The 24,967-nt window shown below is 54.3% G+C and overlaps 1 protein-coding gene across 1 annotated transcript in view; it reads left to right on the forward strand.

The window, feature by feature from the left end:
- Nucleotides 1-7,411: 7,411 nt before the first annotated feature.
- Nucleotides 7,412-24,967, forward strand: part of ECE1 (endothelin converting enzyme 1) — a 98,213-nt gene continuing 80,657 nt past the window's right edge. Inside the window, exon 1 of the mRNA XM_059690906.1 lies at nucleotides 7,412-7,579. Coding sequence (XP_059546889.1) covers nucleotides 7,577-7,579 — 3 coding nt within the window. The 5' untranslated portion in view covers nucleotides 7,412-7,576. The remainder of the gene's footprint in view (nucleotides 7,580-24,967) is intronic.

Consider the following 24,967-nt stretch of genomic DNA (forward strand, 5'->3'; position numbering starts at 1 on the left):
TAAAAAACTCAATAAAATATATTTTTAAAAAAACAACAACAAAAAAAAAACACAAAAAAAACCCACATCCTTATTCCCTTAGTTGAGAGGAGCTGGGTATGAAACAGCTACTATTAGCAGGAAAGGCCTTTAAGGAAACGGGTTTCCACGCTCTTTGTACTCCTGTCCCCTCCGGCGGTTCCCCTGTATTCATCCCAGGTAATTCTCAGGTATTTTTTCTGCTTTGCTGCTCCAGCCTGGCCTACTTTCTCGCTATCTTTCCCCAGCTCTGGGCTCTGCAAAAGTAGCAGGTCTCCCATCAGCAGAGGTGTTCAGACTTGGGCCAGGTGACCCTGTGGGGGAAACTGCAGAAACTCATAAATCAAAAGAGGAACTAGAATTGATAACTTTTCACATCTCATTCAGGTCCAGCCTTCCGAGCCTCTGAATGTGCCTCCGGGAAACCGAGATGCAGCCCGGACCGCCGCCACCGCTCCAGCTCCAGTATGTCCTTTAGAGAACACACAACTAAGTTAAAATCCCACAACACAACTTAAAATCAGGCATTACCCTGGGTTACTGACCACGTCCCACTCAACTTTGGGTCCTTAGTGTAGGAAAAGGTGACCATGCTGACCACAAGGAGTGGGTTCAATGACAGCGCACGCCGGACTTTTATTTATGTCTGTCCCTACCTGATCACAGGCAGAGAGGGATTTGAAACTGCTTACAAAGGTCAAATAAAACTACATTTACCAGAAGATTAAAATCGTAGGTGTTCTCTCATCCCAGCTCCCCCACTTGCTGGCTGTGTGATCTTCGGCAAGTTGCTTCACTTCTCTGAGCCTCAGCTTCCTCATCTGTAAGATGGGATAACAGCAGTGCCTGCCGCCAGGGGGCTACTGTAGCAGTAAATAAATTAATGTGGGCGGGTACTTAGCACAATGCCTGTAAGTAGGCAATACATTTTAGTAGTTATTATTATTATGGACTCTCATATTTTGTTTATCAAAAGTAACCTGGAGGTCAGGCTCAGATCTCTATTGAATTAGAAACACCAGTTCCTCCTCTCCTCAAAAATAAAAATGAAAAAAGCACCTTGAAAAGCAATTTAAATATTTGTTCAATTCTTTTGAAATGTTAAAGCAGGTTTCATTCATAATCTCAATCATGCTTCTTAGCATTCTTTTTCTTCTCTCTGTTTCTTTTTCTCGACTTACCCTCCCACCCTCTGCCCACAGCACCGCGGGCCCCAAGTCTGGGTCCTGAGTCCCTCAAGAGCTCTCGGAGCTCCGCCTGCACTGGCTCTTCCCTCCTTGGTCCTCTCCCCCAGCCTCTCCTGTCTTTTCCCACCAGCGACCTCTGCCCTTTCTCTCCTCCCTTGTTCTGTCCCCTCCCTCCACCCATTCCCCAGATCCACAGGATAAAGCCCAGCAGAAACTGCCTGCTCTGAAAGTTTGCTTCCTCAAAGCAGGCCAGGGGGGGCTAGACACAGTTAAAAATGCTTTTCCTCTCACAAAACAGATACATCCGCTAATACAGCTAAACGCAGAATCACACCACGGACTCAGCTGTGGCTACTACCTGAGGAGTGTGACTTTTCCGACTGTATTCATTTCTGTATTGTTGACATCATTTTACAGGGAGCATGTCCCAACTGCATTTGAAAGCAGAAAATAAACAGACTTGTTTTCGTTTACTTTTGAATTTAAGTATGGAAATCAGGGCAAAGGGAGGAAGTAGTAGGAAAAGTAAACCAGAAGCAGGGATAATGGGAGTATCTACAATATATTCCATTGGCCCTGTGTTTACACCATGTAAAGTGCCCAGCATGGGTCTGGCACACACTTGATAAACAGCAGCTAGTACTGAGCAGGGCTTAACGAGCCTCACTCAACCCCTCACAGAAACTCAAACTGCCCAACTGAGTCAGAGTCGCTGGTAACCACAGAGAAAAGAGCTCAGGTCGAGACATGCTGGTCCCAGCTTCGCCCGAGGTGACTTCTCTGCAGGGTTGGATGAGTCAAGCAATAGTCTCATTGCGTCTGACAAGCTGCCTGCCCCCTTCCTAGCAGCCCCCTAATGGGCTCCTCCTGCTGCCTTCCTGACCACATTCTCTTAGACAGGCTGGTGTGCGTGTGTGCGTGTGTGTGTGTGTGTGTGTGTGTGTGTGTGAGCTATTCCTGGAGAGGGGTGAAGAGCCCCTGGGAGCTCTAGACCAGTGGTTGCCAACCGGTGGTCCGTGGACCACTGGTGGTCCATGAGGTCCGAAAGGTTGGCGACCACTGCTCTAGACTGTAGCTTCAGTTTAGTTATGGAAGACACAACAAAATTTAAAAATTAAATAGCTCTCATAACGCATCTGGTTCGGTCTGCATGCCTGTGGGCTGCTCGGTTTATCCAGACTCTATCTGACTTGGTTACATGGCACCAGTCCAAAAAGTATACCAGTCAATCACCTACTGTTTACTAGACATTACTGAACATCTATTCTGTACACGACGATGACACAGGCAAAACCAAGAATCCCAATAAAACTGCTTGCCATTTCCTGAAGGCCTGTACAATGTAAGCCTCTCCACACATTCTGGGGGGCTCTTCCTGGGCCCCGGTGAATCCTGAGGCTGGATTGGCTAGAAACCACATCTAGACTCAAATGTCAGGTACCCCTGAGACTCTCAATCTCTGCGGCCTGGCCACTCAGAACCCTTGGCCACAGCGACTGGCTGAGCAACAGCCACATGTCCCAGTAAGAACCAGTGAGACGCCATTTGGGAAATGAATGTTGTTGGAACGGTTGATAAAACAGTCTCCGTTTCTGCAGCGTTGCTGAGAGTCTAGGAGGCCTGGCTGGTGCTGTGGGCTGCCATCTTGTGACCATGAGGAGAGATCCTGCCAGAGAATGAGGCCAGCAGAGAGGGAAACAGTCTGGAGAAGCAAAGAGAGTGACATTGAACCCTGATGACATCGTCTGAGCTCCTCCGTGGAGCCATGCCTAAAGCCAGCTCTACCCCCTGTATTTCCCAGTTTAAGTTGCATTTTCTGCCAGTTGGAGCCCTGGTGCTCCAACTAAGCAATTTCCGGTCCCTCCGAACTCTCCCCCCATGAGACCTGAGCATTTGGAAGAATGCTCACCACCCAGTCTTTAGGGATCTGACAAGGGAAACATGTTCTCTTGCCACACAACCACCAGCTTTGCCAGAGAGCAGAGTCCACGAATGCCAACAGGAAGTGGCATGATGCCAGCCCAGGAGTGAATCCCCTCAGGTGAGCGGTGCCTCCTTAGGGAAGTCACTTTCCCTCTCTGAACATTCATTTTTCTCACTTGCAATAGGGGCTGGGGTGAGAAATCATGGGACCTACTACATAGAATTGTTCCCAGAAGGCTGTTTGGAGGAGGCGAGCTATGAGGATCCCTAAGGAGTTGGGGGTTGGGTCAGAGTTGGCAGCCAACCTTCTCACTTGTTTTCCCCTAGAGAGCATTAAGGCCAGGGATGGCTTCTGCTGGGGCAGCCTGGTGCGATGGAAAAGACTCAGCCTACATTGGGAGGCCTCAGTTATAGTGCTCGGGCCAACTCCAGGGAGTGGCTTTGGGCAAGCTCCTCCCACCACTGGCAACATGTCTCTTTCATTTGGTTCTCTGATTGAGTGATTTTTTTCAACCTTGTCTTCTAATTCACTGATTTGATCCTCAGCTTCCCCTAATCTGCTGTGTATTCCTTCCAAGGTGTTCTTTATTTGTGTTATGTCACTCTTTACCTCCAACTGTTCTTTTTTCATAATTACTATATCTTTTTTTATGCTGTTGAGCATCTTTACCATCATTACTCTGAACCAGCCATGGGCAAACTACGGCCCGCGGGCCAGATCCGGCCCGTTTGAAATGAATAAAACTAAAAAAAAAAAGACCGTACCCTTTTATGTAATGATGTTTACTTTGAATTTATATTAGTTCACACAAACACTCCATCCATGCTTTTGTTCCGGCCCTCTGGTCCAGTTTAAGAACCCATTGTGGCTCTCGAGTCAAAAAGTTTGCCCACCCCTGCTCTGAACTCTGTTTTAAATAAATTTCTTATCTCTGCTTCATTTATCTTTTCTTCTGGAGAATTCTCTAGTTCTTTCATTTGGGGGCTGTTTCTTTGTCTCCTCATTTTGGCCGTCTGTTTGGGTTTGTGACTATGTATTGGGTATATCCTCTACGCCTCTAAATCTCTAGTGCAGGACAGTGTCAAACACCGTTTCTGACTAATTAGATCAGGCAAAGGCTCAAAGCCTCCAGAGACTGCCCCTGCCTATAGACTGATAGGATTCCTATTAGAATGGCCCCCAGGCAACTGTCCTCAGGTGTGGTGAGAATTTTTTTCAATAGGGTGGGGTAGTTGCTTTTACCTGGAGGCTAATTGTTACTTTTAATCTCTTTTTTTTAAAAAAATATATTTTATTGATTTTTTACAGAGAGGAAGGGAGAGAGATAGAGAGTTAGAAACATCGATGAGAGAGAAACATCGATCAGCTGCCTCCTGCACATCTCCTACTGGGGATATGCCCGCACCCCAGGTACATGCCCTTGACCGGAATCGAACCTGGGACCCTTCAGCCCGCAGGCCGACACTCTATCCACTGAGCCAAACCGGTTTCAGCTACTTTTAATCTCTTAAGTGGCCCCAAGGCCAAGTGTTTTCCAATAGGTTGGGTCCACTGTCTTTCCACCCAGGCAAGGCAAATGTCTGTGTGGGAAAGATGTCCTCCGCTGGGTAAGGGAATGACTCAGCCCAGGAAACTGGGGGTGTCTGCCTTCTGAGCTCTAGCCCCAAGTCCCCAGTCCTGGCTTCTGCCACACAGCTCCAGTCCTCCCTCTGCCAGAACACAAGGTGAGTGGCTCCACAGGGAATTTTGTGCCTTGGCCCTTTAAGAGGGTGCCTGAGTTTTCAGCTGTCACTCCCTGACAGACAGCACCCCGCTGCTTTTCACAGCCAGATGTAATGTGGGTACCCTTCTCAGTTGTGGTGGTTTCTGCTGGGGGGCCCAGCTTGGGGATTAGATCCCAGAGTTCTCAGTGGCACCCCCTCCCCCCCTCCACAGCTGAGATATCTCTCCGGGACTTCAACTGCCGTCTGTGGTTGCCTGGACAGCCCTTTCACGCCTCTGCCCCTCCTACCAGTCTCTATGCGGTCTCCACTTTCGGTCCTCAGGTATCAGGGTTCTCTCCCGCAAGTCTTCCTTGATTATTCAGGAAGCTTCTCTGTATTTTAGTTGTGATTCCAGCTTGTTCCTGGGAGCATGTCCATGCAGCATCCACTTACTCTGCTGTCATTTTTAATCTCCCATGTCTCTTTCAGAAGGGAGAAAGCCACACCTCTCTCCTGTGTTCTTCATAGAGCCAGGATCACATCTTTTTGAAAATATATGTGTTTTTATTGATGTTTGAGAGAGAGAGAGGAAGGGAGAGGGATAGAGAGATAGATAGATAGAAACATGGATGAGAAAGAAACATCATTGATAGATCGGCTGCCTGCTGCATGCTCCATCCCGGGGACTGAGCCCACAACCTGGGCATGTGCCTGACCAGGAATTGAACCAGTGATCTCTTGGTTCTTGGGCTGACACTCAATCTCTGAGCCACACCAGCGGGGCCTGGATCACATCTTGCTCACTGCTGTATCCCCAAATCTCAACCCAGTTCGAGCCTTGCTGATGGAGCGTTATGCCCCCTGTGTGAGTGAATAAAATGTGGGTAGGGGAACAGGTTGGGAAACCTGTTCCCCTATTCTTTGGGGAACAGGTTGGACTATAACATGTTAGAGAAAAACACACACAGGCTCTAAGGAGACTGCACAAACTAAGCACACCCCTGTACCCAGCCCCTCCACCCCAAAACAAGCTTGCTAGGACCCAGAAGTCCCCCTGGTGCCCCCTTTGGAGTCATTCCCTTTACAAAGTTAACACTAGCCTGACTTCCCATAGCATAACTTAATTTTGCTTATTTTTGAACTTTATTTTTTTTTGAACTTTATATAAAGGGAAGGATGCTTAATGTTTTCCAGTGCTTTGAAGCTTACCAAGGGCCCACATGTATAGTAACTCAAATCTTCCCGTCAGTACAGGGAGGTGGGCAGGCATTACAAATCCCATTTTACAGAGGAGAAAACTGAGGCTCAGATTGGGGATTGGGATCCCCCACCACACTGTTAGCAAATGGAGAGCAGGATAACTGGGTTCCATCTTCGTGTCTTCCTGGATCTCAGAATGTCCCCCTAGGGATCAAGCTGAGGTTCTCAGGAAGATGCTTGAGGAAAAGTCAGGAATCTGAAACTAGCCCTGGTCTGGGCAGCTGAGTGTCTTGGCCAGAGACATCTGTCACCTTCAGGGCACAGCCCAACCCTCCACTCTCCACCACGCTTCTCTGTTTTGCACGCAGCACGCTTTGTGGGTTTCGATAGGTGACCCTCCTCCCTGTGTCTTTTCCTCCACATTGAAGAGTTCAGAGCGCTGTTGAATGGGAGGGGGGAGAGTAATGCCCACAGAACGCCCTCCTTGCTCTCCAGGTTGCCGCACACACTGCCCAGGAGCTCGTGGTCCCGTGCACACGGGACACCACACAGCCACAGGGACTGGGTCTCTACCTGCTCACATCAGGGACACAGAGTCTCTTTCCACCACACCAACATGCATGCACAGTGGGCCCCAAATGTACAGGTCACACATCACACAACCACTACAGCCACACACATCCCTTTCTGCGCCTTCCTCCTTCGCTCAGTGCGCTTACAGACATACCAGTGGAGAGAGTTTGTCCCCTGGACATGCAAGTACACAGGCACAGAGAGCCCTCGGCCCTTCTCCCTCCTTCCCTCCCACCCCCTCTCTCTCTCTCTCTCTCTCTCTCTCTCTCTCTCTCTCTCTCTCTCTCTCTCTCTCACACACACACACACACACACACATACACACACAGAAGCACGCAGTAACAAACCCCAAATATAGTCAGCCGGTCTTTCCGGCACACACAAACACGCAGGCACGCGGGATTCATCCCTCCCCTGCTTTTGCTCGCTCTCTCTCTCTCTCTCTCTCTCTCTCTCTCTCTCTCTCTCTCTCTCTCCCCACAAACACACCAAACACACGAAGCTGCAGCGCCCTGGTCACACTCGGGTGCTGGCGCCAGGCAGGAGACAAAGGTCGCCGAGGCTCCCGGCGCCGCGCACCGGGCACAGAGGGCTGCTCCCCGGGATCCGCCTTCCCCAAAGCCCGTCTGCACGACGTCTGGACCGGCCCCCGGAAGCCGGAGACCCCGCCCGCGTGGGGTCCGCTCCCCGCTCGGGCTGCAGCCCCGGCGCGCCCAGGGTTAAGGAGCGGGTGGCGGGAAGGGGGCGGGGGCGAAGGCCGCCTCCACACGTGATTGGCTTCGCGGCCGGGCCCCGCGCCCCGCTATTGGCTCCTCGCCGGGCCCGCCCCCCGCCCCCGGGTCTCGGCGCCAGAGCCCCGCTTGTCCGCGGGGAGCCGAGAGCCGCCGGGAGCCAGCCGCGCAGTCGGAGGAGCGGAGCGCGGCCGGGAGCAGCAGCCGGGAGCCGGGAGCCCGCGGAGCGCAGCGCGCGCTATGGTGAGTGCGCGGAGGCCCCGCCTAGACGGTGCGGGCCGTGACGCCCGGTTCCCGGGGGCTGGGCGCCGGCTGCAGCGCTGGGAAGGCGGGGGGTCCGGGGCGCGCGGGCAGGCTCGGCTCGCCGGGCGGCGCCGCGCTCGGCTCCGTCGGGGCTGCCACGCCGAACTTGGTTCTGGGCAGCTGCCCGGCCGAGGGCGGAGGGCTAGAGGTGGCCGAGTCGGTTCGGTTTTGGTTCTGGTCTGGGGCGTCCGGAAGGAAGCGCCTGGACCCGGCTGGGCTTGGAGACCCGGTTATCCAGGCTGGGTCCGAGCGGGGGTCGGGGACCATTCCGAAGCGGCTGGGTCCAGTCGGATCTGAGTGTCCCGGGACGCCGGGTGGGCCTGGACCCAGGCTCGGCTGGGGGCATCGTGGGTGGCCGAGCTGGCGCGTTCGGAGGGCATGGTCCGGACACTGGGGATGCGGTCCTGCTGTGGCCCAAGGCGTGGAGGCGGAGGTTGGGCAGACAGGCTGGTTGCTGCCAGAGACCCGGGGGACACCTGGGGACCCTGCGCCCAGCAGTCCGGTCTCCCCAGCATCTCCAGGAATGGGTTGGCGGAGGAGGAGTTGAGCATCAAGAAGGGAGCTGGGGAGGGAGACTTCAGGAGTGGGGGGGGGGGCGTTCTGAAGCCCCAGGGTAGACACCCGTTGGTCCGGGCTTGTTGGGGCTGTTTTAGGGAGGGAGCTTGTCTCTGGAAGGAAAGCCAAGACCTTTAAATCACCCTCTAACCTGACGTCTGACTCTCCACCATGGGGGCCAAGGCCACCTACTTCTCTTTGGTTTCCTTGCTTCTGGACGCCCGGCTGATTCCCTCCTAGTCCTGCTCTGTGCCCTGTGAAGTGACCACAGTCACCATGCAGGGCCTGAGGAGGGCATGTGCCAGTTCTAGGGATGCAGCCACCACTTCTCTGTGACAATGCTGCCAAGCCTGAGGGGGTCCAGGTGGGGGCAGGATGGGGCCCCCCGTAGACATGAAGAACTTCCCTCCCCGCCCCCGCCCCCCCCCCCACTCCTCAGGGCCAACTCCTGCCCTGCCCAGAGCTGGGGTCCCCTTAAACATCCCATTCCTCTCTCCTCACCTCACTAATACCTACCTCCCCCTCTACCACGACCTGCCTCAGAGTCGGTAATAATGAAGTTAACGCTTGGCTCCACACCCAGAGGTGCTTGTAGATCATTTTGGATTTAGCCGACCTCCTTGGTCTGGAACCTCTCCCTGGCATGCTCTGCTTGGACAGTTTGGGTGGCAGAGAGCTCACTCCCTGTGGACCGGCACTTGATTTAAGGTCTCAGGATTTGGGCAATAAAAGGAGGTGAGACTTTGAGGTCATATTACCCCCTCTGCCTCTAAGTCCAACCTAACCTGTTTGCTCAGAAAGACAATGTCTTTCTCCTTAAAACCCCCCAAGAGTGGTCACCTGGCCTTGGCGACATTTTCCAGAGCCGTACAACCTGAGGGTCCCCCCCCCCAGATTGGCCGGAAGACCCCAGGGTTTGTGGCATCAAACAAATTCAGGCTCAAATTCCAGCCCCTCCACTTCCCCACAGAGACTTCAAGTTGCACCCTCACCTCTGAGTATCAGGTTCCTTATCTGCGAAAGGAGATAAGTCTTATCTCACGGGGATGGTGTGGGGATTCGGTGAGATAGCCCAGGGAGAGTGCGATGCTCAAATACTGCCCAGTTTCCTTCCTTGTCCAGCCTGGAGCTCAAGTGGAGAAGTTCCGCCTGACATATGTTAATCTGAAAGTTTATCCATGTTGTAGAGAGAAGAAGCAGACAGTGATAGTTACCAGAGTATTCACTTGTCCACCATTCGGCAAAGGCTTATGGAATACTTGCAACATACGATACGCCAAGCCCTGGGCTAGGGAGGAAAAACCTGTCATAAACACCGCGCTAAGGAAGCTTCTGCCAGTCCATAAATATCTGCGTGGACCGTCAGACTAAGTGGCATCTCTCTGGGAGAGTAGAGATATCGTGCCAGGCCAGGGATGCCTCCTGGCTGGACGGATGCGAGAAAGCTTCCCTGAGCAGGTGGCATCTGAATTGGAAAGAATGTCGAGGTAGGAAGACCTGTGTGAGCAGAGGGCCTTGGGAAGGCCAGAGTGGGGCTTGCCTGGCGCCTGGGCATGCGAGAGCCGGGGAAGAGGAGAGAGAGTGGGCCAGGGGCATGGCTGGGGCCAGATAGGCAAAGGCTTAGGCTGGCTGGGGAGTTGGCGCTGCCCTATGGGTTGTTGACCCGTGTGTGGGTGGGGTGGAGGCTGCTGTCAGGCCTCTTCCCTTACTGTGGTTTCCCTTAAACACTAGTCCCTGTGCTCATTCCTGAGGTGGGGGTGATCGAGGGCTGTGAAAGTGTTTATTCCTTGGACCTCCTGTTCCACGGGTTTTAAACAAATCCAGCACTCCCTCCCCTCCAGCATGGCCAAGTTTTCCCTGGCCCCCCGGGTTCCTAACAGGACTCGTTGGTGTGCTGTTTCCTGTTGTCCTGGCTGAATCTCCCTGATGGTCCCCAGCTCCCCACCCAGGTCTCTAACCCCTTGGCAGGTAGTCAGCACTGTTCTTAAAGGCCTCAAGTGGAACAAGCTTTTTATACCTCTGTCTCCAGTTGTCCTCATGCCACCCAGCAGCAGGCACAGAGAGGTGAAGGACACTGCCCAGGGTCACACAGCAAGATAGTGTCAGAGAGGCCACCAACCTCCTGGATGCTTGGAGGTCACCAGGCAGATGGGTTTCAGGGAAAGAGGCCCACCCGGTGTTCCCCAGTCTGCTATCGGGGCACCATGCTGTTGTGTTTATCCATGTTGTAGAGAGAAGATATAAAAAGCTTGTTTGGAACCCTCACCCCAAGCCTGCACTGGATGGGGGTGGGAGGGGCGGGATGGGGGTGGGGAGTGAGGTGGAGGGGGAGGTTCCACTTGAGGCCTTTAAGAACTACCTGCCCGAGGGGTTAGAGACCTGGGTGGGGAGCTGGGGACCATCAGGGAGATTCAGCCAGGACAACAGGAAACAGCACACCAAACCCGAGTCCTGTTAGGAACCCGGGGGCCAGGGAAAACTCCAGAATGTTCCTTCACGTTCCAAGCTAGGGACTGAGCTTAAAGCCACGCTGAGGGGTGGGAACCATCTTTGCTGCAAGTGGCTTAGTCGGGGACAGGGTCCAGTGCTTAGGTTTGAATACTGGATGTGCCACCTACTTCCTTTCCAACCAGGTGGGGCAGATTTGCTCTCTTCTCGGGCTATCATGAGGATACAATCTAGGATACAGTGTAGAAATGCAGACCATTGAGAACTTGAGGGAAAGTGCTATTATTTGAAGATGTGAGGCCACATGGCCGTCTGGGGGTCCCAGAGCATTTTCCTTGCATTGCTATGATTTTTGGCAAACAGGCATATTGTCAGCTTCTGTTAAAGATAAATAGGTTGTTTCCCAGAAAGAATCGGAGAGACCAGGCCCTGTCAGAGGAGGGGTAAGAAGGCTACAGGGTGGGTTTGGCAGAGAGTTTCAGGCATTAGCCAAGATAACCAGCTTGGCTAAAGTCCACACTTCGATGTCTGTAGTGAGGGAGGAACCATCAGCAACTGTTTTTGACTTTTTTGTGTTTCCTCTCAGTTACTTCTTGTCAGTTAACTAGGTAAGCACTCCTGCTATAGTCAAACTGCTTCATTCATTCATTCATTCATTCACTCATTCATTCACCAAACAAGGCACAATATAAGGCTTTGGGGCTGCGGTCAGTGTGAATGAGACCGACGGGTCTCTCTTCCACAGTCTGGCGGACAGGCAGATATGGAGCAGGAAATTGCAAGTGCAATTACTGTTACCAAGGAGACGGGCAGGGTGCTGTGTCGCAGATAGGCGAATCAGGCCCGGGATCAGAAGAGGCTTCCTGAGGACATGACATTAGAGCTGTGGCCTAGAGAATGAATGGGACCTGGCAGGACATTCCAGGCAGGAGCAGCTATGTGCACGATTGACCAGAACATTCGAGAATTAATTCATCTGGAGGCTCTGCAGGCGCTGCTTGTGCGGTGGCCAGGGGCAGGTGTATACAGGGAGGGTCTTACAGATTTGGGGCTCCGTCTAAGGGCAGTGGAGAGCCACTCAGGAGTTCAGAGCGAAGGCAGTGACGTGGCAGATTTGCATTTTGAGATGGTCACGCCGGCTGCTTTGTGGAGGATTGGAGGAGAGGAGGGGCCTGCTGCCAGCTGGGAAACCAGTTCGGAGACTGCTGGAGTGGCCCTGGGAGAGACGTGGTGGTCTGTCCTCTCCAGTCGCTGCCCTCTTCACCCCACACCACACCCCCATCGTGCTGCCCAAAGTGGGCAGTAAAGAGAGAAGGCGTCTGTGTCCCCAGAGAGCCCACAAGTCCCTTTCCCTGTGGACACTGACCTTCCCCGCCCTTTCACAAAATAACCAGCAGGGCTCCTGGCCTCATGGAACTTCAGTCTCTTAGGGGAGAAAAAGCCACGGTCCTAAAGGCCTCTGAACAAGGTAGAAAATGACAGGTATCAACCTGAGGATGCAGATCCAAAGTCACCCGGCCGTGGGTGTGTATCAGGGAAGGCTTCCCAGAAGAGATGGCATTCGAGCTTCAGTTAGTGGAATCACATGCTTCCTAGGAGCCAAGCTTTGGAGAAATTAAAATGAGATATTCTCCTTAGTAAGAGTTATAGTCTGGGGGGGGGCGCAAAGTTTTAATAACCCAATGCTGATTGCACCCCACTGTCTAGGCTCTGGGGGTTCTGTCCTTTCTGGGGCCCCGAGGGCATGGGTGGCTGGGATACCCGCTGCCCTGTTTTGGCTCACTGGGGGTTCTCAAGGGGGAGATGTCAACAAAGGAGTACGTTTCTGGAGAACATTCAGGAAATTATCTGAGGGAGGATCTAACTTCAGGACCCAGAGACAGGGAGGTGGGCCTGGCTGCTTGGTCTTCTTAAAACCATGGAGCGCTTGTGTTAGAAGGGGATTCAGGCCCCGGCCTGGGTAGCTCCGTTGGTTGGAGCATCATCCTGATGGGCCAGGGTTACGGGTTCCATCAGTCAGGTCACAGACAAGAAGCAACCAATGAATGCATAAATAAGTGGAACAACAAATGGATGCTTCTCTCCCTCTCCCCGCCCTTCCTTCCTCTCTCTCCCTCTCTAAAGTCAATAAATAAAAATGTAATAGGGGGATGGATTCATAACCACCTAATTCACATCCCCCATTATGAAGATGGGCGGACTGAGGGTGAAACGAGCACCCAGCATTTGGCACTTAAATGTAACCTCTCGATCTTCACACCAGCCGAGGGAGCAGGTTATCCCCATTGCAGTTGTAAAAGCTGGGTCTCAGGGTCACTTAGGGAAGGAGGGACTGCAGCTGGGCAGGGGCCCCCCGGCTTCCTTCAGATTCTGGCTTCAGGCCCAAGCTGCCACTCAGCCTCGCAGGACAGGGATGGACCAATTAGCCAGTAGCCAAAGGCCTTGGTTGCTGATTGGGGCTGTACTTGGCCAGGCTGAAATACTGCTATTTTTTTTGTCTTTCACCTTTACATAGCACTTGACAGTAAAGCCCTTTTCTCCCCATTCACCACCGACTGGTCTTGGGACTTAACCCCAAGCCTGTAACTCCCAGCTCGACCCCCAGCTCCCCAGCTCCTGGCACTGCCCGGAGACCCCAGCCCCTTGACTGGAGATGCCCCCCCCTGAGCATGAGAAGCCGCCCCTGGTCCAGAACCCTCCTCTCCCCCATCCTCCTCCCCATGGCTCCTTGCCTTCTTGGAGAGGAAGACTGGAGGGCAGGCGTGGGGTGACAGCCAGGAGAGGAGTAGGGTTACAGTGTAAACACCGAATGTCAATATTTACCTCTGCCTGGAACCAGAGCCTCCCACGGGGCTGCCCGTCCAGGTGCCCGTGGCCTACGCTGGTGCTATGATCTGGTCATTGAAAGCAAGGCCCAGGGTGGAGGTTGAGTTTCCAGCCCAAGCCCTGCCATCAGCATTTCATCTGGCCTTGAGCAGGGCATTCTCCCTCCTGGGCCTCGGTTTTCTCCTCTGTAAAATGACCCGCCTGGAACAGACTGACCGAAGGGGCCTTTCCAGCAATGGCATGTAGGAGTACAAGCGTAATTCTCTGGCTCAGAGCTCCGCCTGGAAGTTGGCCAGGCCGGGGTTTGAATCCCAGCTCTCCACTTCCTCACTGTGGGACTGTGGGCAAGTCACTGACCTCCCTCTGAGCTTGGTTTCTTCATCGATAAAACGAGAGCCTAGTAAACCTATTTTGGAGGGTCGTTGGTGGGTTTAATGAGAGAACTCTGGACGGTTCTTGGCGCAGGATAAGAAGTGAATAAATGGTGGTGGTGGTTATTCCAAGTAGACGTTTTATGATTCCCTGAATCTGGACACTGCGTTGCGTCATTTGGGAGCTGGAGCCAAGGGTGGGGACTGCAACCTCAAGTTCTGGTGCTCAGGGGTCACAGGCTGGGCTGGGGGAGCCTGGGGTTTGAGAAAGCCCTTTGGTCAACACATGCCTCAGCCCCTTCACCTGCCCCCCACCCCCACATACACACACACAGCCGCCCAGCCTCTGGGGTTCCTTCTCCCTGGGCAGAGGTCCAGGGCAGCAGTGACCTCAGAGATGTGGCAGTGACAGGGCTGAGGGAGGGTGGAGGAGGCGGAAGGAGGGGAGGAGGCATTTCCTAAGGAGCTTTCACAGAAGCACCGCGTCTAGGACATTCGGGGTTTCCTCCAGGAGGCAGAGGAGGGGGCGTGGGGCCGGGCCTGGCAACCTGGAGGGGTGGAAGGGACGGGGGGGGGGGGGGGCAGGGAGGTGGGGCTGCCCATACAGCAGAAGTGGGCCTTCGAGACCAGGGGGCCCGGGTTCAATCCCGGCTCCGTCACATTTTGCTGTGTCTCCTTGGACAAGTGTATTCCCACCTCTCGGCGCTTTAGTCTGGAGCTGTGGGAGCCTGTTTTGTACTGCAGTTGGGAGAGTTTCACCAGATGCTGTTTCAGAAGGACCAGCTCCGTCCCGCACACAGAGGGGGCTCAGTGGATCTCAGCCTCTCTTCCCAGCATGACAGAGAGAACCACACGCCAGTCCGGGTTCTACTCTGTGCCTCTTGAGAGCAAGACTGTGCATTTAAAAAAATTGTGGTGCAATTTACTTGGGTAAGACGCACATACCTTGTACGGCTCGATTTTTACAAATGCACACACCTGTGTAACCGCCACCTCGACCCAAAAGGAGAACATTCTCAGCTCCTCAGAGTTTCCGTGTGCTCCGTCCACTAATCCCCCTTCCAGGTGGTTTTGCCTGGTTTTGAACTTGATCTGTATGAATTCATATACTCTTGGTCTGGTTTTCCTTTTTTTTAAAAAAAAAAATATATATTTTTATTGATTTCAGAGAGGAAGGAAGAGGGAGAGATAGATAGAAACATCCACGATGAGAGAGAATCATGGATCCCCTGCCTCCTGCAAGTCCCCCACTGGGAATCGAGCCCACAACCCAGGCATGTGCCCTGGACCGGAATCGAACCTGGGACCTTTCAGTTTGCAGGCCAACGCTCTATCCGCTGAGCCAAACCGACCAGGGCTGGTTTTCCTTTTTTTACAAAAAAATATTTTTATTGATTTCAGAGAGAAAGGGAGAGGTAGAGAGAGATAGAAACATCAATGATGAGAGAGAATCATTGATTGGCTGCCTCCTGCACGCTCCCTACTGGGGATCGAGCCCGCAACCCGGGCATGTGCCCTTGACCGGAATTGAGCCATGACCTCCTGGTTCATAGGTCGACGCTCAACCACTGAGCCACGCCAGCCGGGCTTGGTCTGGTTTTCTTTAGCTTCAGCCAACACTGAATATTTTTCAGTTCGTCCGTGCCGCTGCCGGGACCAGCCTCTGCTCCTTTCTTAGGCCGCCTTGCCTCCCGCTGGTGGGTCCTTTGTCAATGTCCTTGGATGAGATCTGGGCGGATTCCAGTCTGGACGGCAGTGTCATTTGTGTGTCTCTCTGTGGAGCTGCTGGGTCAGAGGGTCACGTGTGTTTAACTTTCACAGAAACTGCCCCTTGGTGGGAGGGGGCTCCACTTTCAGAGTATATTGTTCACCTCTTTGCCCACCGCCTACCCAAGGCTACAGGAAGCCCTTGATGAGTGTTTTTGAAGGAAGGAAGGAATTTGAGTGTTTTTTTGTCTTCAGGCTTCAGATCCTCTCTGGTGGGCCCTGCCCCTGCCCTCAGGGCCGGGCAGCTCTGGGCGGGCCCTCTGCCTGGACCCTGGGCTTTGGGTCTCGTCATGGCTGGGAGGAGGTTCTGGCCCTGGAGCTCCCAGGCCCTGAGGCCATGTTGGTTGTGTGATGTTGGGCAAGTCCTTCCCCTCCCGGGTCCTCAGTCTCCCCTTCTGCGGAACATTGGGTAGGTTGATGGTTTCCTCGTTTCTGGTGGTCTCCCCTCATTTGGGAGCCATTTGCTCTGTGCTTCCCCAGCTCCAGGGTGGCACCTGCCCCAATGGTGAGCCCCAGCTGTCCCGTATCTCCCAGGGAGGACCACGTGAGTAAGCGGTAGGCTGTTCTCTTTTGGAACCCTCCCTAAGAGCCTCAGGGTGAGGGGAGCCCCCCAGCTCGGCCCCAGGCTGTGGGAACCCCATCCATGGAGAAGGCTTCGCAGAGCTGGCCCTGACACCAGGTAGACCTGGGTGTGAATTCTGCCAATTCCTGGCTGTGTGACCGTGGGCAAGTCACTCCACCTCTCTGAGCTCCCGCATCCTCATCTGCAGGGTTGTAAGGGTGACATGAGGACGAGCCTCGTTGTGGGCACCGACGTGGATGGGGCACAGATCCTTGCTCCTGCGGAGATACATGCTGGGGAGGAGGCCACAGACCATACAGGCAAACCACCCACCCACCCGCTGACCGCAAGATCGCTTCAGAGAAAGGGAAGGAAACACAAGAGCGATGCCGTGGAGAGTGGCTGTGAGCTGGGGAGGGGCTACCCCCATGGGTGGGCAGGGAAGGCAGTGACATCTGAGCTGAGACCTGAAGGCTGAGGATCCGGCAGTCGGGCGAAGATGTGGGAGAGGAGAGTTCTGAGCAGAGGAACAGCACGTGCAAAGGCCTGAGAGAGGATGAGGGGTTTGGCATGTTGTGGGTGGCAAGAAGGCCGATGTGGCCGGGCAGAGGGAGCAAGGGAGGAAGGTGGAGGAAGAGGTGGGCAGGGAGGGGCCAGGTCATTCAGGGCCCTGCCAGGCAGGGTGATGCTGGCATTTCCTCCTCAGAGTGATGGAAGGCACTGCAGGGGGATTTGACTTGGTTTGTTTTTTTTGAAAAGGCCCCGGCTGCTGTGTGGAGGATGGACTGTAGGGGGCAGGAGTGAGGCAGGGAGGCTGGTGTCCAGTGAGAGCAAAGAGGCTTATGTTAGTCAAGGATCTAGGGTTTTAGCAGCTAATTCAGAGGATGGAAGACGGGGACAGGGCACCGCAGAGGCTGCAAGACATTCTGGCCGCAGAGCGTGGCGGGCACGGATTGCCCGTGGAGCCGGTCAGATCTGTCTTAACACTTCCGCTTGAACTCAGACTCCCAGGGTGAGCCTAGGACTCCCAGGGTGACCACATTCCCACCACCAGGCCCTGCGACCCAGAGAAATGGGGCGGGCACAGAGCCAAGCCTGCCTCCCCCACTTCCTCACAGCTGAGAAGTGAGGGTAGAGGAAGTGATGGCCACGAGCGATGCCCAGCTCCTCCGCCCCCTGGGCTGCGGCTCCCACCACCTGGCTTCAGGGAATCCTGTGGCTCTGTGGTTGCTGGGTGTCCGGGGCTGAACCGAGGCAGGAGGCAGCCATGAGAAGGCGGCACTTCATCTTTCCGTGCCCCTGAGTGTCAAGTGGGTGGTTACTTAGCATCCTGCTGGGCTTCCGGGGTGGTGGGCGGAGAGAAGGGGAGGGCAAGGGAGTTCACAGAGCCACGGACAGTCTGGGGGAAGTGGGACTTAGACATCATCACAGCATTGAGGCCAACCTCCTCGCAGGGACACAGCGGGCGGCTCAGAAAGAGAAAGAGACTTGTCTCGGGCTAGTGGTTAGCAGCACGACTTAGACCCTGATCTCTGGGGCTCCTCATCTCGTGCTCCTTCTGATGAAAATGTGGATTTTGGAGTCGGCAGACCGGCCTCCTAGTCCCAGCTCTGCACGTAGTCCCAGATGGGCCACCTTGGGGCAGTGACCACCTCTGAGCCTCGGTCCTCCCCTGTGTGGGTGGGATGAGGGCAGCCCTTTCTCATGGCGTGGTTATGAAGAGTGGCTGGAATGGTTGCTGTGAGGCTCTAAAGCAGCGGTTCTCAACCTGTGGGTCGCGACCCCTTTGGCAGTCGAACGACCCTTTCACAGGGGTCGCCTAAGACCATCCTGCATATCAGATATTTGCATTAGGATTCATAACAGTAGCAACATTACAGTTATGAAGTAGCAATGAAAATAATTTTATGGTTGGGTCACAACATGAGGAACTGTATTTGAAGGGCCAGAAGGTTGAGAACCACTGCTCTAAAGCTTATAGGACGGTGCACGTAATAGGTTCGCAGTAAATGGGAGCTCCTGTTAACGTTATTACTGTTGGGGTCTGTCCTTCTGAGCCTTCAAAGAGCTGGAAAGAACACCTGCGTGCTAGCCTTCACTTAAGTGGCTTTCCAGTTGTGGTGAATGCAGTTAGGCAGGGAGGCGAGGAAATTCTCTCAGCCCCTCTACTGCTATTTACGTGTGTGTGTGTGTGTGTGTGTGTGTGTGTGTGTGTGTGTGTGTGTGTGTGTGTGAGAGAGAGAGGGGGGGGGGGGAGAGAGAATGCACACATGCATGCAAGGCTTGGGTAGGTTGCATGGGGCAGCCAGGCACTAAATGCAGGCCCAGGATGGAAAGGAGGCCCCCCCACCTTCTGCAGCAGATCCTTACCACACACTCACTGATTCCTGTGTGTGCAGTGTGGCCTGGGGGTTAAGAGCAGGGGCTGTGGGATGGAAGTCTGGAACTTGAACTTGAGCGCTGGATCCACCACTTGTTTGTTGTAAAGGCCCTTTGAGCAGGTAAAATTTCCTCTCTGAGGCTTGGGTTGCCCACCTGTAAAGTGGGGATAGCAGCCCCCCTCTCAGGATGGTCGCAAACCCTAAACGAGAGTAGATCTGATCCCGGCCCGAGTGTGCACATTCAGTTCTCCACTCTAAGAGGCGGTGTCGCTAACAGCAACAGTGACATGCGTCCCAAACCACGAGGTCTATTCCTCGTCCCATAGCTGTTCTCAGAAACCTTCTTGACCACCCCCCTGCCCACCCATCTGCGTTCCCACTGCCCTCCTCACCCCCTTCACCCCCAGACTGCCTTCTGTCAGAGCACAGGTCACCTCGGGCGCACTTCCCTGCCCTGTCTTGTCTCCGGGCACTGACATAGATCAAGAGCTTGAGCCCCCCTCCCCCACCGCACAGCCTGCCTGCCTGGGTTTGAATTCCAGCTCTGCCATTTATTTAAGCAACTTCAGGCAAATTCCTTAATTATCTGTTTCTACATAAGTAAAATGGGAGTACTAGTAATCCCAAACTCATGGAGTGGTTTAAACAAGCAATATAATTCTTGCAAAGTGCTGGGACCCATGCCTACCACACAGTAGCCGCCTGGCACTAGATTTTACTACTAGATTTCCCAGCGCCTGGCAAGGGTGGAATTGGAAGGGATTGGGGTCTTAGGGATTTGTGCCAAGGATGGGTTAAGTGTTAATCAGGTAAAAAGATAGAGCGGGAAAGATTCTAGGCCAAGGGAATGGCATGTGCAAAGGCCTGAAATGGGTGACCTTATAGATGCTCGGTGTAGCTGGAGTAGGAAGCCAGGGCAGGAGTGCGCCAGGTGAGGCTGAGGGGTCGCCAGGGAGTGGATACCCGCCACGTGGACCAGGTGAGAGATTTGAACTTTATCCCAGGAGCAATGGAAAGCCGTGTGTGTGTGTGTGTGTGTGTGTGTGTGTGTGTGTGTGTGTTCTCAAATCCGTAAACTTTAGGTTTTGTTTTCTTCTGCACCAGATTCCCCATTTAAGCCCGCACAGGAAGAAAAGGCAGACACTTACAGCTGGCAGGGTGGAGGGTTCTGGAAGGGGTGCCAGCCGGGGAGATGACAGGATCTGACTTGCCTTCTGATAAACTCGCTCTGGCTGCTGAATGGGGAGGGACTTGGGGAGGGGCGAGAAGGGGGTGGCAGGTGGTGGCGAGGGAGAAGCAGATGGAGATATTGAGGGGAAGCATCCCCAGGGCTTGGCGATGGACGGGGACGGGCAGGGCATCCAGCTCATTGCTCTGACAGGTGAGAACAGAGCCCAGAAAGGTGTGTGAGCTGGTGCGGGTCAGGGCACGCGTTGGGTCAGTGGCAGGGACTCCCGTCCCAGGGTTTCCAGCAAGGCTCTGACCCAGGGCCAGATCCCTGGTCACTGCTTTTGTGGAGTCCCTCTTCCAGGTCCTTCCCCGTGCCTCCCCCCACCCCCCCAACACACACACACACACACACACACACCCCGCGGGGTCTGGTGGCTTCAAGGGAGGAGGCTTTATAGGCATCTAGCAAGGGAGGGGCTGTGCTCTGACCTCAGATTCTTTCTCTGTGACCTCTGGGCCTTGAGGGCCTCCCCAGGCTTTGAAGGAGCCACAGAAGTGGGGCTGGGGTGCGGGCTGGAGCCACTGTGCACAGACGGCCCCTCACTGGCAGGGGTGGGGGGCGGCCCAAGGATCTGAGGAGACTCACTGGGCCACGCCTGGGCCTCGGCCAAGGGGGTCTCCCCAGGGGTAGGGAGACGCCCCCTCCTCCAAACCTCTTGAACTGGAAACTGCTGGCTGCCATTGAAGACGTCCTTTCTGTCCCCCCAGTTAACCCTGTCTGGCGAATAAGACTCTGAAATGTTCATGCACGTGGACTTGTAGCTCGGCAGGCCTCTCCCCATCTCCCCTCCTGGCCTAAGCCGTCCCCTCCTGGGATCCAAGACAGACACAGCTCCCTGTCAGGAGCTTCTCCTCTATATTTGGGCCCACGTTTATTTTCCTCTTTGGGGTGCAGGCCCCCCTTTTTCTCCTCAGGTTCCAGAGCCTGCTTTTCCCTCAGGACCCTTCTCCCTGACAGTTGCCCCTAAACCTTGGACCCTGGCCTGACTTCTGTCTGGGACTGGGCCCCCTGGGGACTAGGCCCCCCCGCACCCCCCCACACCACAGTCTCCTGAGGCTCTGTACCCCCCCCCCCAGCACTGAGCCCTTCTCACCCTGACATGTACTAGGTACTCAAGAAATGTGATCTCTTCCTCCTGCCACCCCTCCCGCAGCCCCAACTCCGTGGCCCCTCCTAGCTTCCCACGTGGGTATTTTTGCTCAGGGAGCTGTGTGCTGTGTGATAATGGAGACTGGGACGCGGCTAACGTTGGCTGAGAGCATTGGGAGGGAGAAAGATGAGGGCTGGGAGGGGGCGGGAAAACACTCAGTGCTGCGGGCTCAGCGCCCTGGGCCCTCTGTCCCGTTGAGTCAGGGTGGGGCACATTTGGGACCAGTCAGAGCAGGGGACTCGGTTACGGAAACCATTGCACTGGTAGGAAACGGGCATCAGGTTGGAAACGAGGTGGGCGGGCGAGAGAGCCACTTACTAATGGCCTCACAGAGAAGCAGATGGAGATACTGAGGGCAGACTTGCAGGGCTTGGTGGTTGATTGGGACCTCCTGGAGCCTCTGGCTGATGACAGCACAGGACCAGGACCCTGTGTTCGTGTGCAGCGCTAACATCTGCCCTCATGTTCTCTTACCTGTCTTCTCCATAGAGCAGGAGGCGGGAACCGCAGTGCAGGGAGCAGCCTGTGCATTGACTCATTTCAATAGCGTCGACTCTAAAGGGATGGGTCCAATTGTGTCCCCATTTAACAGATGAGTAAGCTGAGGCTTGCTGAGGCAAGGTACTGGGCCAGGGCCACACAGCTCCGAGCCAGTATTTGGGCTGACTCGAGCCAGTGTTTGCAGGGTCCTGCGCAGTGTCTGACCTCTGCGTGGTGGGGTGGTTGCGCCAGGGGCTCAGAAAGGCTGTCTTTCGGCAGCAAAGAGAGAGGAGGCCAGCACAGGAGGTGAGAAGAAGGTTGCTGTGGAACCCCATCTAGGGCTCTCTGGCGGGAGCAGGTGGTACCCTTTTGGGAGGGGTCGGGCAGGGTGCCAGCTAGATGAGGAGCTGGTGCTGTTCTGTCCTCCGGACACTTATGTTCTTTAAGTGTGACTGTTACTTCTCTGTCCTGGTCGGGGCGTCCTCGAGGGCAGACCCTGGTGTTCTCAGCATACCTGCCCCCAGCAGCTGCCCGGCAGGTGCATGGAGGGAGGGCGCACCTCAGGGCTAGAACTGGGATGGAGGACAGGCTTTCCTGGGTAGTCCTGGAGTCGGTATATTGTTCATATTGTCACTAGGGACCCTTCTGTCAGCGTTAATGCCAGCTAATGGAGAAATAAAATTTAATACAGAAAGCTGCACGTTGCAACCCATTCTGACCCCTAGCTATTGTGCAGTGTTTCTTTAAATAACAAGAACCACCCCCCATACACACACACCCCAAAAAAGAAAGAAGAACAAGACCCAGAACAAAATACATGTGAGTGTTTCTGCTGGCGATCTGATCCCTCCTTGGAAGAGATTTCTTCGCAGACCTCCCACCCCCGTGACTTTGAGTTTCCTGGCTGTCCCCAGGAGGCAGGCGGTCAGGAAAGGCCAGAGGGTTTTTCTTCTCCACCAGGTTCCATGTAGCGGTGCTGGGTGACCCCAGGGACACGCCAGGGCTGGGGAAGGAGAGACGGGCACACTCCACTTCCACTTGTCCCTGCCTCCCTGGGCCCAGAGCCGTCTCAGCCAGCGCAGGCGGTGCTGACCGCAGGCTCCTCCAGCCTGACTCAGCCCGGCCCTGGCCTCTCTAGGGAAAACGAGTCATTTCTTCAGCCCCAACTGTTTCTCTCCCTGTGGAAAGAAGGGAGAAAGGAGACGGGGGGAGAGCCCCTCCTGGCCCCTCCAAGCTTGTTTCTCAGCTGGGAAAAGCACTCTGGCCACGGAGGGAGGGATTCCGGGGTGACTGTGGGAGGGGAAGCCAGGCCCAGTCAAGTCACTAACCTCAGCTGTGACAGCCATTGGGCCACCCTGGATGGAACCGTGCTGGGCTGATCAGGGAGCGGGTCCATCCCCTTGACCAACCGCCCTCTTCCTCTGCCCACCCAGTGCCCTCAGTTGGGAGAGAGGGTCCATTCTACCCCTTGATATCTCTTATACGTGATCAACGTAAGAAGGCGTGGGGGTAGCAAAGTGCTCCTTATAACCTGGAAGATGTGCCCCCCCCCCCTCTTGCCCTCCAGTCCTCTCCTTCTAAGTCCCCTGTGGTCTTTTCAGCCACCTCCAAGGGGCATGTGCCAACCCCATTGATTGGCTGTTCTGAGGACTTGGAAACCTGGCTTCAGCAGATGGATTTGATCAATTAGTGATGTCTGCTGGGGACAGGGGTGCAGGGGGAGCGGACAGAGGTGCCCCCAGTCATCTTCCCCAGAGGAACTGATGGTCTGGGCTCAGCCTTACACTCTCCCCAGTTCCCCCGCTGTTTTCTAGGTGACCTTAAGTAAACCATGTTACCTGTTCAAGACTCACTTTTCTTATCTGGAAATCAGGGATCATAATCCGTCCCCCCCCTCCCCCCCCGCCGCAGCTGTGAAAAATGAATGAGGCAACATCTGCAAAGCAGCCTCATTTCCTTCTAGTCTCTGCTCAGGTGTCACCTTCTCAGACAGGCTTTCCCGCCTCCCTGCTGAAAACTGCCCCTCCCATGTTCTGTCCTCCCTCCCTGCCTGACTGTTCTCCTTAGCACTTACCACGGTCCAGCATCCTCCCCTCTTACTTGTCTCCTCCCACTAACAAATAAGCATTTCTGCCTGTCTTGTTCCCTAGGATTTCCACCTAGAACAGTGCTGGCACACAGTAGGCACCTAAATATGTGTAAAAAGCACGAGCATGCCCTGGCCAGTGTGGCTTGGTTGGTTGGAGTGTCGTCCTGTACACCGAATGGTCACGGGTTCGATTCCTGGTCAGGGCACATCCTGATTGGGGTGTGTATGGGAGGCAGCTGATCGATGTTTCTCTTTCAAATTGATGTTTCTCTCCCCCCCCCCCCTCTCTCTCTTCTCCCAACTCTCTCTAAAAAGAAATGACAATAACAAGTGAGAAAAACAACAAAAGCATGAAGCGAGCACCTGGCGCAGGGACCAGGTATACTTTGGTTTCCTCCTCCTCCTCCTCCTCCTCCTTCTCCTCCTCTTCAGCTGTTATTCTGGGGGTTCAGTCCTTTCTCCTCCCCACTGTCTCAAGGCCAGTGTATGCACTCTTGAGGTTTCACGCTTAATTTTTATATTTGGGCGTTTCATACTAGTGCATGAGCTTGCCCTGGGGGATGTAGTGGGAGTTGTAAAATTTAAAGTACTGCTTCGGAGTAGAATGCAGAATTGGCACGACTTTTTAAGATAAAAATAAACGAGGCTTCAGTGAAGGCTTTTAGCTGTGTCCTCAGATGTCCCTGGGTACCGGTCACTCTCTGGGGACCTTTGGGAAAGTGCAAGGAACCCTGGAAGTGATCCCAGCCTCAGCGCCAGGCCTGCCCTCCCTCCTGAGCCCCCGTCAGAGATTTCCGCACACGTGCACAGTTCCGCGAGGGTGCAGATCCGACACATCTCATCCTGGGCCCGGGCCCACTCGCCTTTTTGATGCCCCTCCCCATTTCTTTTTCTCAGGAGAGTCAACCCGGGGCCAGGAATACTGCAACCTTTTTTAAAATGAGCATTTTGTTCTGGAATAATTTTAGGTCTACAGAAAAACTGCAAAGCTGATACAGACTTTTTATATATCCCTCACCCAGTTTCCCCGAACACTGACAGCTTACACGACCATGTACATTTGTCAAAACGAAGAAGCCAGCGTTGGTACATTACAGTTAAACTCCACACTGTTCTGATGTCTCCATTTTCTGCACAATGTACGTTTTCTTGGCTCCCCATGGCTCCCCATTTCCCTGGGAGCAAGTCAGACTCCTCCATAGCAATTCTAGGGCATTTCACACTCTAGTCTTGTCCGTTTCTCCAGCCTCATCTCTGGCCTTTCCCGGTCCTATCCTCTCTGCTTCAGCCAAACTACAGCCCCCCCCGTGCGGCTCACTTTTCTCTCCACCTCAGCCCTTTGTATATGCTGTGCCTTCTCTGTTTGTTTCCTGCCACTAGAATGTGTTCCATGAGTGTAGTCCTTATCTGGCTTGACCTCCACTGTCCCTGCAGTACCTTGGACAGTGCCTGGCGCATAGTAGGTGGA

Source organism: Myotis daubentonii, chromosome 3, assembly GCF_963259705.1.
Source record: "Myotis daubentonii chromosome 3, mMyoDau2.1, whole genome shotgun sequence".
Lineage (NCBI taxonomy): Eukaryota > Metazoa > Chordata > Mammalia > Chiroptera > Vespertilionidae > Myotis > Myotis daubentonii.